Source organism: Poeciliopsis prolifica, unplaced genomic scaffold (assembly GCF_027474105.1).
Source record: "Poeciliopsis prolifica strain line A6 unplaced genomic scaffold, Auburn_PproV2 SCAFFOLD014, whole genome shotgun sequence".
NCBI classification, from domain to species: domain Eukaryota; kingdom Metazoa; phylum Chordata; class Actinopteri; order Cyprinodontiformes; family Poeciliidae; genus Poeciliopsis; species Poeciliopsis prolifica.
Window position 1 is genome coordinate 12426670 of NW_026562389.1, and position 10831 is coordinate 12437500.

The 10831-nt window shown below is 47.8% G+C and overlaps 3 protein-coding genes across 4 annotated transcripts in view; 2 read left to right on the top strand and 1 right to left on the bottom strand.

Moving 5' to 3' along the window:
• The first annotated feature begins 3899 nt into the window (after positions 1-3899).
• On the top strand, positions 3900-6786 carry ppiaa (peptidylprolyl isomerase Aa (cyclophilin A)). The gene is made up of 4 exons (XM_055039295.1): positions 3900-4047; positions 5949-6068; positions 6139-6311; positions 6384-6786. Exons 1-4 carry the CDS (start codon positions 3979-3981, stop codon positions 6514-6516), a joined length of 495 nt encoding a protein of 164 aa, XP_054895270.1. The 5' UTR covers positions 3900-3978; the 3' UTR covers positions 6517-6786.
• A 1223-nt stretch (positions 6787-8009) lies between these two features.
• On the bottom strand, positions 8010-10614 carry LOC129366240 (dickkopf-related protein 4-like). Of its 2 annotated transcripts, none has more exons than XM_055039973.1 (3): positions 10465-10614; positions 8385-8493; positions 8010-8318 (listed from the first exon to the last, which is right to left on the bottom strand). In XM_055039973.1, the coding sequence occupies exons 1-3, from the start codon at positions 10540-10542 to the stop codon at positions 8017-8019; spliced, it is 489 nt and encodes a 162-aa protein (XP_054895948.1). In that variant the 5' UTR covers positions 10543-10614; the 3' UTR covers positions 8010-8016. The 2 variants fall into 2 exon arrangements, with proteins under 2 accessions (XP_054895948.1, XP_054895947.1); XM_055039972.1 differs by having other exon boundaries at positions 9784-10614.
• The window catches only part of LOC129366235 (chromaffin granule amine transporter), a 14787-nt gene continuing 14349 nt past the window's right edge, over positions 10394-10831 (top strand). Inside the window, exon 1 of the mRNA XM_055039960.1 lies at positions 10394-10831. This exon is cut by the window's right edge and continues 360 nt beyond it. The gene's annotated coding sequence lies outside the window, so the exon portion shown is untranslated.

A 10831-nucleotide genomic window follows, 5' to 3' on the forward strand; every position in this document is an offset into this window, starting at 1 on the left:
AACGTCTTTGGGTCGAACAGAACTTCATCTGTCTGCAAAAGCTGCTGCTGGTTCAGTGGCGCCCTCTGGTGGCGTAGTAGAAACACTGCAGTTCTCTCTGAGCATGCTCAGATCATCCTGAGGTTCCAGTCAATGCAGCAGAAAACATCCAGGAAATGATGACCTGAACTGTTTTTAAAGAAACTTTATGGCAGCAACAGACAAATCTTACAAGCACACATTCTTCTTGTTGAGTCTGGTTCTAGTGAGAGAAAAAACAACAGTTACAGAAAAACATGAAATCCATGAGAAAAGCACTGATTAATATTACAAAATAGAACAAAGACAGTTATTGTACGGGCTTTGAATGGATAAATGTCAAAAACCAAACAGGACATTGGCTGAACTTCAGCTGCCTTACCAGAGGAACCTATGGGGTTCCATTAGTGCCAAGAATAAGTTCATGTGTAACACGCTGCTAACTTAAAGCATTTCTACATAAAGCCTTAACTTCTTCAAACGTTCAAATGTGTAGTGTAATGCCGAGTCAAGGATGTCACTGGTATTGCGTTTGAATGTCTTTAATGTTGAACATAACAAAACACATTCTGAGGCTGCTGAACAGTGTGTTCTCTCTCCTTAACCTCTTTACCGCATACGTCACTTCCTTGTTCTGCTCCAGCGTAACCTTACACATAAAATAGTACCATTACATTACATAGCCCTTTCTTTGAGTCTTTTAAGTCAAAGTAACAGATTAACAGTGAAATTTTCAACTCAATGCCAACAGGAAATTCTCAGAATAAACCTCACAACTACGCCCATAAATATGCAGCAACATTATCAGCCGACTGAACACAAACAGGACACAAACAGGACCCGCCAGTGGGTGGCGTCTGCTAGGGTATCTGCTACTAAAAGTTCTTTCCCAGGAACATACACAGCAGTGGGGTTGTATCGCATCATTCTCAGCAAAAGTCTCTGACATCTAAGCGGCACTGATTGAAGATCTTTGCTGTTTATGAGAGGTATCAGTGGCTTGTGGTCACTCTGTAAGGTAAAAGAGTTCAGCCCATAAAGGTATCTGCTGAACTTCTCACATGCCCAGACTGCTGCTAGACATTCTTTTTCAATTTGTGAATATCGTTGCTCTGCATCGATGAGTGTTCTGGAACAAAAACTCACTGGTTTCAACTGTCCATTATGGTCTTGAAGTAAAACTCCCCCTAAACCATAACTGCTAGTGTCTGCACTGACAACAGTCGGTTTGGTTACATCATAGAATGCGAGGACTGGTGACTTTGTGACAAGATCTTTCACTTTACTGAATGCTTCTTCTTGAGCTGTATCCCAAGTCCAAGTCACATCACTTTTAAGCAGATCATTGAGAGGTTTTGTGACTTCAGAAAGATTTGGTAGGTATCTGCCCAAGTAGTGAATCATTCCAAGAATCCTCCTCAGATCGGAAACATTCTTTGGTGGTTCAAGTTCTGTGATTGCATTAACTTTGGCTTTATCTGGCCTTATGCCATGTTCATCAATACAATGACCCAGATAATGGAGTTGTTTCTGACGTAGTAGGCATTTTTCATGGTTTAACCTTAACCCTGCTTCCTTAAGTGTGTCCAGTGTTTTTTTTAGTCTCGCTTCATGTTGCTCTGGAGTGTCTGCATAAATGAGTATGTCGTCCATGTAGACTGCTACTCCTTCTTGTCCCCCTAAGAGAGCCGTCATCTCTCGCTGAAAGATTTCTGGGGCACTGGTAATACCAAATGGTAGCCTGTTGAAGTAGTATCTACCGAATGGGGTTATAAAGGTTGTTAATTTGGCGCTCTCTGGATCAAGTGGTATTTGCCAAAATCCGCTTGCAGGATCTAACAGTGAAAACACTTTGGCGCCTGCCAGTTTAGGCAAGATGTCATCCACTGTTGGTAGGACATACTTTTCCCTTTTGACTGCTTTATTTAGCTCTTTCAAATCGACGCAGATTCTAATTTGTTCTTTGTTTTTCTTTGGCACGGGCACCATTGGAGCACACCACTCTGTTGGATCTGAGATTGGTTGAATCACTCCACAGCTTACCATACGATTCAACTCTTTTTTCACTTTTGGTAACATGGGAACTGACATTCTCCGTGTTTTTGTCACACTATAGGGAGTTGCACCCTCTCTTACAGTGATCTTAACAGGTTTGAATTTTAGCCTTCCTATTTCATCAGGACAGGATTCACTGGTTTGTGTTGGAGCTCTTATTTCCTCCATGCGTTTTATCTGCAAAATGACCCAGCTTTTCACAGCTTCTGCACTCCTAACTGGACATTTATCAGTCTTTGCATGAACTCGACCACATCTTGTGCATTTATTAACATTTTGATAGTGTTTTGGTTTGACTCCTCCTGTGTTCTGTGCTTTGTTTGCATGGCTTTCGCTGTGTGTCAGCCTCTCTCGGTGTTGTTGGCGCTTGTAAGCCACAAGCATTAGCTCCTTGCTCGCTTACGTGCTGTTTTACTTGCTCTGATTGTCTCATGAGCTCCACCGCTTTACTGAGGGTTAAGTCAGGCATCATTTGCAGCTTCTCAGACATTTTTTGTCAAGTATTCCTATGACCAATCTGTCTCGGATATTTTCTTCTTTAACGCGGCCAAAATCACAGGTGTCTGCTAACTCACGGAGAATCCTGATGTATCCCTCCGCGGTCTCCCCCGACCTCTGAGAGCGCTGATGAAAGCTAACTCTTTCATGTATTGTGTTCACTTTGGGGACGAAGTAGCTGTCTAGTTTGTTTAAAACTATCTCATACTCCTTCTTCGAATGCGAACGTCTTGAACACTTGTTCCGCTTCCTTCCCGAGAGAATAAAGCAGCTACAGACCTGGACCTCGCCGTCTTCCAGGGTTAGCTTTGTGGCTACCCGGTAGCGCTGAAATGGCTGCCGCCTTTCAGGCCTCCAGGCGGGAACTTTGCCATCTTCCGACGTCTTCTGACACCATGTAGTGTTATGCCGAGTCAAGGATGTCATCGGTATTGGGTTTGAACGTCTTTAATGTTGAACATAACAAAACACATTCTCGGGCTGCTGAACAGTGTGTTTTACTTAACCTCTCTACTGTGTACGTCACTTCCTTGTTCTGCTCCAACGTAACCTTACACATAAAATAGTACCATTACATTACAAAATGAATCCCTGAAACTGGAAATATTAAGTGATAAAGAGTTGAATAAGAGTCTCGGAAAAGTATTTGCCCCCTTGGATGTTATACCCTCTTATTGCTTTGATAAATTAAATAAAGATTAATATAATGTGGCTTTTTGACGGAGAAACTTACAAAAACTATTGTTCTCCAGTTCTGATTGGTTCAGTCCTGGTTCTGGGCGGTTCGACCCGGTTCTGGGTGAATTTCTCTCACCCAGAATGCTCTGGGTCTTTTTAACCTGTGTTTTTCGCTCCCGGTGTTTCTGATTGGCTGTCGGTGTCCTCTGCGATTTCCCGGTTTAAACTTTGTTCTTGCTGAACCGGGAGGTTCGACCGACCGACCGGCCGCACCCTGGGCGCGTGACCGCGCATCCACATTTTAACCCTGGCACCGGGCGCGCGCCTGCAGTGCGGGGCTCTGCGTGACGTCTGTGATGCTTTGCGCGCATCGCCCGCTCTGTTGTGAGTATAACTGCGTGACCGGGATGTCTTGGCGGGGCGGGGTTTAACGGGCATGTCTGAAAACATTCATTGCGTCTCCGAGCCGGTGTACGCTGTCATAACAATGCAACGCACTCATAAATGTGCGTCGCTATGAAATTAGTTGTGTTTGCTGCTGCGGTTGCTGATTAGCTCAAAAACATGCCATTCACTACGTCCCCATAACTGATTGGCTGCTGAAACTAAGCCCCGCCCACTAGGGGGTCTTATATAAATTAGCTCGGAGCTCGGCCATCGTTTTCGGTTTCCTGTGGCCTGCCCGGAAAACTCGTTGCTCCTGCCATCCCCCGCCAGCCTGTAGACATCATGGCCAATCCCAGAGTGTACTTCGACATCAGCGCTGACGGCTCCCATCTGGGCCGCATCATCATGGAGGTAAGGCGGCTCCCAGCCGGCGAGGCGCTGCTGGCGCGGCCGGGCGGGTGAAACTGCTGTTCATCGGGGTTCGCGCGGCTTCACGCCGCCCTTCAGCCGTTTCTGTCGGCAGCTTTTTCCGGAGCTTTCCGCAGCGGCTGGCCCGAACCGAAACCGGATCCTGTCGCGGCTCCAGCCGTGGATGCTGGCGTTCTGTTCCGGTAACGGTTCTATTGGACCCGCAACTGAAACCGGACCCGTCACGCGCAGCCTCACGAGGCGCGCGAGTCTTTGTTGCAGGGTCGCTCGCGCGGCCTACTTCCCGCGGCTGGAGCTGCGGGGCGCGAGGCCCGCTGCGGTGGGTTTTCCCGCGTGTAATCTGGGCGGGACCTCAGTGGCGCGAGGCGGCAGGCGCGGCGCTGCGGGCCCGGTCCGGTCCGGTTCTGGAAAGTTCCACTGAGCTGGCGCGGTGCGGGAGGGGGAGGGGCGCCGTCTGAACGCTGCGAAATGCGGACGTAAGCAGGAAGACCCAGTGAAGCCGGTTCGGTTCGGGGACACGCAGAGGGTCAGGAACGTTCCCGGGGAACCGGTCTGACTCAGGACTTCCGCAGCTGTTGAGCCAGGCACAGGGCGTTCCCGGAGCGAACCCCCGGATCCTCCCGGGCTGCAGCGCGGCCTGCTGCAGCTGCTGCAGCCATGCGGCTCTGCAGCAGCTGAAGTTGGCCTCTGATTCGGCGGTAGGACCTTGATCTGCTGTTCAAAACTAAAACCTTCTAATCTGCTCAGGATTATTCTGCTCTGGTTGCAGAATATTTAAAACAGTTTATTAAAGGTAATTTGATCTTTTTCTGCAACAAATTTAAAGTTGCCCAGAAGTTAAACTGGACAAAATGAGATGCATGGAAGAGAATTTATGTTGGAATAAATTGATAAACTGTGATTTTATTACGCAGATTAAAACATTAAAAAATCTAAATGCATGTAAAATACAAAATTAAATCACCTGAAGTCATCAAACCTGGTCTGGATTATTTTACTGGGTTTGCAGAATATTTCAGATAAAGTTTGTAATTAAACACTCAAATGGGAATTTATCTGATTTTTATTCCAGATTAGACATAATCCAGACCTAGAAGAGATGGATGGGATTATTCTGCACTGATTGCAGAAAACTTGTTAGTGACAAGTGAATATAAAGCCACATTATCAGGTTTATTTCTTTATATCTGCTTCAGAACAGCGTTTATTGACGTTTCAGGATCTTTTTTTAAATATTCTGTGATTGGTGTGAAATAATCCCGTCCCGGTTTGAAGTGTTTCGGTTTTTAACCTGAAGCAGGTAAAAGACGCTCCAGGTACATCACCCAATCAGAAGCCGACTTCATCCAGAATCTCTCTGGGTTTTAATGAATCTTCTGGTTCTGTTAGACTTGATCCTTCATGGTTAGATGATTCCTCCATGACCTTTGACCTTTAGACCTGGAGTCTCAAAAAAAAAAACTGCAGAAAGACATTGTTTCCTGTCCACTAAATAATTTTCTTAGTTTAGCTCAAGTGACTCGTTGCTTCTGGTTTTAGTTTCCAGGGCGACCATAAATCTGTTTAGCTCTCGCTAAGCTAGCTTAAAGAGCGAAACGACTCGCTACCAAATCAAAGATAAATGTGGAAAATAACGTTCCAATAAAGTGTTTAAGCTTCTTTTTATGATTGAGAAACTAATTAGCATCTATGCTATAAAGTTAATGTATGTTTTGTTTTTGAGGCGCCCCCTGGTGGCCATCACTCTGAGAGGCCAGCATTATTCAGGATGTTGAATAATATTTAACCTGCAGAGGTTCTCTGAATCAGTGATTGATCGGTGATTGATCGGTGATTGATCGGTGATTGGGCCGTTGCTCAGCCATGTTGCTAACTCTCCGCAGCTCCGCCCCGACGTGGTTCCCAAGACGGCGGAGAACTTCCGGGCACTGTGCACCGGAGACAAGGGCTTCGGCTACAAGGGGTCGAGCTTCCACCGCATCATCCCAGATTTCATGTGCCAGGTGAGGCCGCCGCTGCGGGTCGACCCGTGGGTCGGCCGGATCACGCCGCTCACCTCTGTCTGGCCTGCAGGGCGGCGACTTCACCAACCATAACGGAACCGGCGGGAAGTCCATCTACGGCAACAAGTTCGCCGACGAGAACTTCACCCTGAAGCACGTCGGGCCGGGCACCCTGTCCATGGCCAACGCCGGGCCCAACACAAACGGCTCGCAGTTCTTCATCTGCACCGTGAAGACCACCTGGTACGGCGCCGGCCCGCCGCCGTGCGGTGAGCCTCGGCCGAGCCTCGGCTGATCCCTGCTCTTTGTCTGCAGGCTGGACGGGAAGCACGTGGTGTTCGGCACCGTGGTGGAAGGAATGGACGTCGTCAAGAAGATGGAGTCCTACGGAAGCTCTTCAGGGAAACCAAAAGCCAAGATCATCATCGCCGACTGCGGCCAGCTCTGAGCGCCATGGCAGCCACCCCCACTCCCAACACGACCCCCTGCTGACCCTGTAGTCTGGCCCCCGTTAGGCTCCGCCCCTCCATAATCAACATTCCTATCGATGGAGATTCAGCAGATTTCGTCCTGTTTGTGTTCAGTCGGCTGATAATGTTGCTGCATCTGTGACTTTGCTTTTCTGAAGTTTCTTTTGCATTAACGTTTTTCCACAAGTCCTGACGGTTTTTTTGTTAAATCAAATGAAATGAGGAAATAAAAGATGCCTTGATAATTACACCAGTCTCTGGGTTTTAATGTTGAAGCGATTCTGCTGCTGCCACCTCCTGGAGGTTTCCTGCAACTGCACTGGATTACTGTGACGTCACTCAGGTTGTGAGTGAATCCTGGCTTCTGATTTGATGCTTCAAGATGAACCGACAGGGATCCACTGCTGCCGGAACTTGATGTCAAATATTGTAGCCGTTTGTACATAAATTATTCATATAATTATGCAGTACGTTCCGCCGCACTGCATCCTGGGTAAGTGGCGACCGCCAGGTGTTGCTGCTCCATCCAGCCGGAACTGAGGAAGAGGAGGGAAGAAGAAGCTAATGCTAACAGAACGGCTAGCTGCTAACAGGAGCAGGTAAAACTCCACCTGTTCACACCTGAACTTCTGCAACAGGGGTCCCCAAGGTGGGTCCTGGAGGGCCGGCTGCATCCTGTGCCGCTCCTCCACCAGGGGGCAGCATGTACGTGTTTACCAGAGAAAATTCCGATATTCAGATTTATAACAAATTAATTTTTATTGAGATTTAATCAGAAAAGTATCAACAAGACAATTTGAGTCATTTCTATATTTACAGGTGACCTTTGACCTCTGAATGACAGGAAATTATCCCTGGTACAACCAGAACCTCATCTGAAACCAGGATGAACATTCTCAGTTTATGTTCAGAAGGTGACCTTTGACCCCCAGCTGAGTTCTGATTGGCGGTTTTAGAGCAGTTTCAGCCTGGACCCGAGGTTCTGGTTCCAGTTTCCTTTCTGGGTCCGACTTGCAGATTCACGGGTCAGCAGAACCGGGCCGGTGTTGGAGTGAAGCCGTTCTGCTGACCAGAGGCTTCATGTGCCAGTCCCGTCTGGAACCAAAAGGTTCTGGTTCAGCTCGACCCAAACTGAAGAATCTGGGTTTTTAATGAACTCAGATTAATAATCTTAGCTGGTTCTGGTTCTGATGGGGAAAAAGAACCATGGGTTGATTTAAACACTGACAGGTTTTCGGTTTGGACCAGACAGCAGGTTGCCATGTTGGACCAGATAGCCTGCAGCAGGTTGCCATGTTGAGTCTGGGCTATGAAGTCAGAACCGGGTCTAGTCTGAGTTCTGATCCAGTGTTTGAGCCGCTCACATGAACGTTTATTGGGTTTTCCCGAAAGAGGAGAAGAAGAACGTGTCCATAAGGTTGATTGGAGGGCCCGATCACGGTCCCCAGGCCTCAGTTTGGACCCCATCCCCAGGTCCTTCAGCAGCTTCGCTCCGCCGTCCTCTTCTTCTTCCGGCCGGAGTTTCTGGTCTTCCTCTGGGCCGATCCGGACCGGACCATGCAGACTCCCTGCCGCTTGCTGCTGGCTTGATCCGCGGCGCACGCCAGGCCGGCGGCGCAGTCGCAGCGGCCCAGGTTGCGGCGGCGCTTGGTGGCGCCCCGCAGCAGGCAGGCCTCGCCCTCCAGCGGGATCCTCTGGCACCGCTTCCCGGTCAGGTACCGGACACAGCAGAGGCCGGCGGCGCAGTCCCCGGATCGGACGCAGCTCGACATCTCTGGAGCTAAAACATGCTAGGTGTTAGAGCGGGGCCACAGGGCATGCTGGGAGTTGGAGTCCAGCCACTTACCTCTGGTTCTGTTGAAGCTGTCTGTGACTCTGTCTCTGACTTGGTGTCGGTCCAGCTGTCGGTCGGTGTTGGAGTGTCTCCTCTGAGCTCTGTTACTGCAGCCTTCCCTCTGGAGAACAGAAGCGCATCGTCAGCATATCGACTGATGACGGAAACAAAGAGCTTCAGGAGGCTCAGGTCACTGAGTAACAGTTCGCTTTGACTTTAAATCAACTGATTACCTGCTAAAAATAAATAAACTTTTTTTTTATCTGGACAGAAATCTGTTAACATGAGAAAAAGTAGCATCCACTAAGCTAAGCTAGTCTTAAGTGAGCTAGTAAAATAATATGAGCTAGCAAGCATTGAGCTAGCAAGCTAAGCTAAATGAGGCTCAGTTAAGGAAGGGAAAAAAACTGATGATGAAGCTAATAAATATTCAGCTAAGCTAACCTGAGCTGAGACATGTTAAGCTAGGAAAGCTAAACAAAAACCTATAATGCAAACCTTTGATCGAGGCAAACAAAAATTGCCTCGATTAAAGTAATTAAGTTAAAATTAGTTTTTAATTTTTTTTGGGTTGTTGGTAGGAAATAAGAATTTTAAATCATAAACATTTAAAATGACGTCTGACGTTGGAGCTAAAATCTCTGACTGAATTTGTTTCATCTGTGGGATTTTCTCCAGATCACAGTGGATTAGATTTAATCTAAATTAATCTAAATGACAATTAAGACAGATTTTAAATGAAAGTCTACTGACAGAGATGCTGAATGAGACACACAGTGATCATCTTTCCTAGGGTTCTGCTTTCCGTTGGTTGCCATAGTAAATAACAACATCCTCATTGACTTATAAAGTTCACCGTGGCTCTTCAGATCTGCTTTTAATTTCTCTATTGGTTGGTTTTGGCCACAGGACTAAAGGTCTGGACGCTTTAACCTGGATCTTTGATCATGAATCAAACAGAAAGTGCTTCATCCTTTGAGTTGAGCAGCTTTTCATGCCTGAATCCAAGAAAACACAAAAGCTTCACAGACTGGATGAATCTCAGGGTTTTCCTGAAATTCATTGATTCATCTCCGTTTTCTCTGTTATGTGCATCTTGAGAAGATTTGACCTCAATCGTTTTAAAACGTCTCAACAGGAAAGAAACGAGTCTGGACTGCAGAACCACAACAGGAAAACATCGTTTCTGTTGTTTGCTTGCAGACGTATTTTATCTCAGCATCAACACTTGAATTTTTAATCAATTTTTACCTCAAATGATGAAAAGCAACAACGACAGTGAGAGAATATAAATACATAGATAAACTGGCAGCAGCTCATTGAGCTGCTAGCGTTAGCAGAAACTCCCCAGTTTGATTCAACCGACAGGAGAGGACGAGTCTCCAGGCAGGTGTGAAAACTTTGTCCTCACCGGCTGCTCGGCGCTCTGCAGCGCCGCCTCTTTGGACGACCGGATGGTGTTGGAGTCCAGCGCCAAACCGCAGACCAGCGACGCGCACAGGAAGCTGCGATAAATCCACATCCTGCGATCCATCAGCCCACCCTTCCTCTGAAAACACTCCTCTTCCTCAGGATCTCCTCCTCTTCCTCAGGATCTCCTCCTCTTCCTCAGGATCTCCTCCTCTTCCTCAGGATCTCCTCCTCTTCCTCAGGATCTTCTCCTCTTCCTCAGGATCTTCTCCTCTTCCTCAGGATCTCCTCCTCTTCCTCAGGATCTTCTCCTCTTCCTCAGGATCTCCTCCTCTTCCTCAGGATCTCCTCCTCTTCCTCAGGATCTCCTCCTCTTCCTCAGGATCTTCTCCTCTTCCTCAGGATCTTCTCCTCTTCCTCAGGATCTCCTCCTCCTCCTCTCTCCCAGCCAGCCAGGTGAATGCTGCGCTGCCTTCAGGAGCCGTGGGGTTTTATAGCGCCGCCCTGCCTCTGATCCGTCTCCGCTGAGCCGCCAGAGCCTCAGAAGTCTGGCGTGGCGTTTGAAGCTCGACCGCATCAGTCGGCGGGACAGCGCCGCCTTCGTTTCCTTCCTGGAAGGCCTCAGGTGAGGCGGCTGTTTGAAACCCGACACCACAGAGACCGCAGAGAGATTAAAACACACCTGGGGAGCCGGGCAGGTAGCGCTGCTGTGTTTGAAGGTGTGTGTGGTTTTTCCTTCATGTGGTCCTGAGGTCACCATGGCGACTCATCAGGCTGGAGCTGCGGCGCTCCGGCGGCGGATGTGCGGCTGTTTGCGGGCGATTAAAGCCGAGTTAACCGATGATGAAAACAGATTTAAACCTCAAGAGCTCTTCTAACGGAGTGAGGAAGTTTGTTTCTGTCAGCAGAGAAGAAGAAGAAAGGAGCTGAGCTTAGATGGGATTACAGGAAGCTGCTTTAATCTACAGATTAGACACAAACCCATTTAAATTAGCTCAAAAAACTGGAAAACATTTCATGAAAGAACAAGATCAGAGAGAAAATCTGAC

Coding starts and splice junctions, on each gene's coding strand:
- LOC129366240 (XM_055039972.1), bottom strand. CDS start 9,906: ATGGATCGCAGGATGTGGATTTATCGCAGCTTCCTGTGCGCGTCGCTG. Junction 8,494..9,783: donor TGCAGAGCGCCGAGCAGCCG/GTGAGGACAAAG, acceptor TCTGTTCTCCAG/AGGGAAGGCTGCAGTAACAG. Junction 8,319..8,384: donor CAGCTTCAACAGAACCAGAG/GTAAGTGGCTGG, acceptor AGCATGTTTTAG/CTCCAGAGATGTCGAGCTGC.
- ppiaa (XM_055039295.1), top strand. CDS start 3,979: ATGGCCAATCCCAGAGTGTACTTCGACATCAGCGCTGACGGCTCCCAT. Junction 4,048..5,948: donor TGGGCCGCATCATCATGGAG/GTAAGGCGGCTC, acceptor AACTCTCCGCAG/CTCCGCCCCGACGTGGTTCC. Junction 6,069..6,138: donor TCCCAGATTTCATGTGCCAG/GTGAGGCCGCCG, acceptor TCTGGCCTGCAG/GGCGGCGACTTCACCAACCA.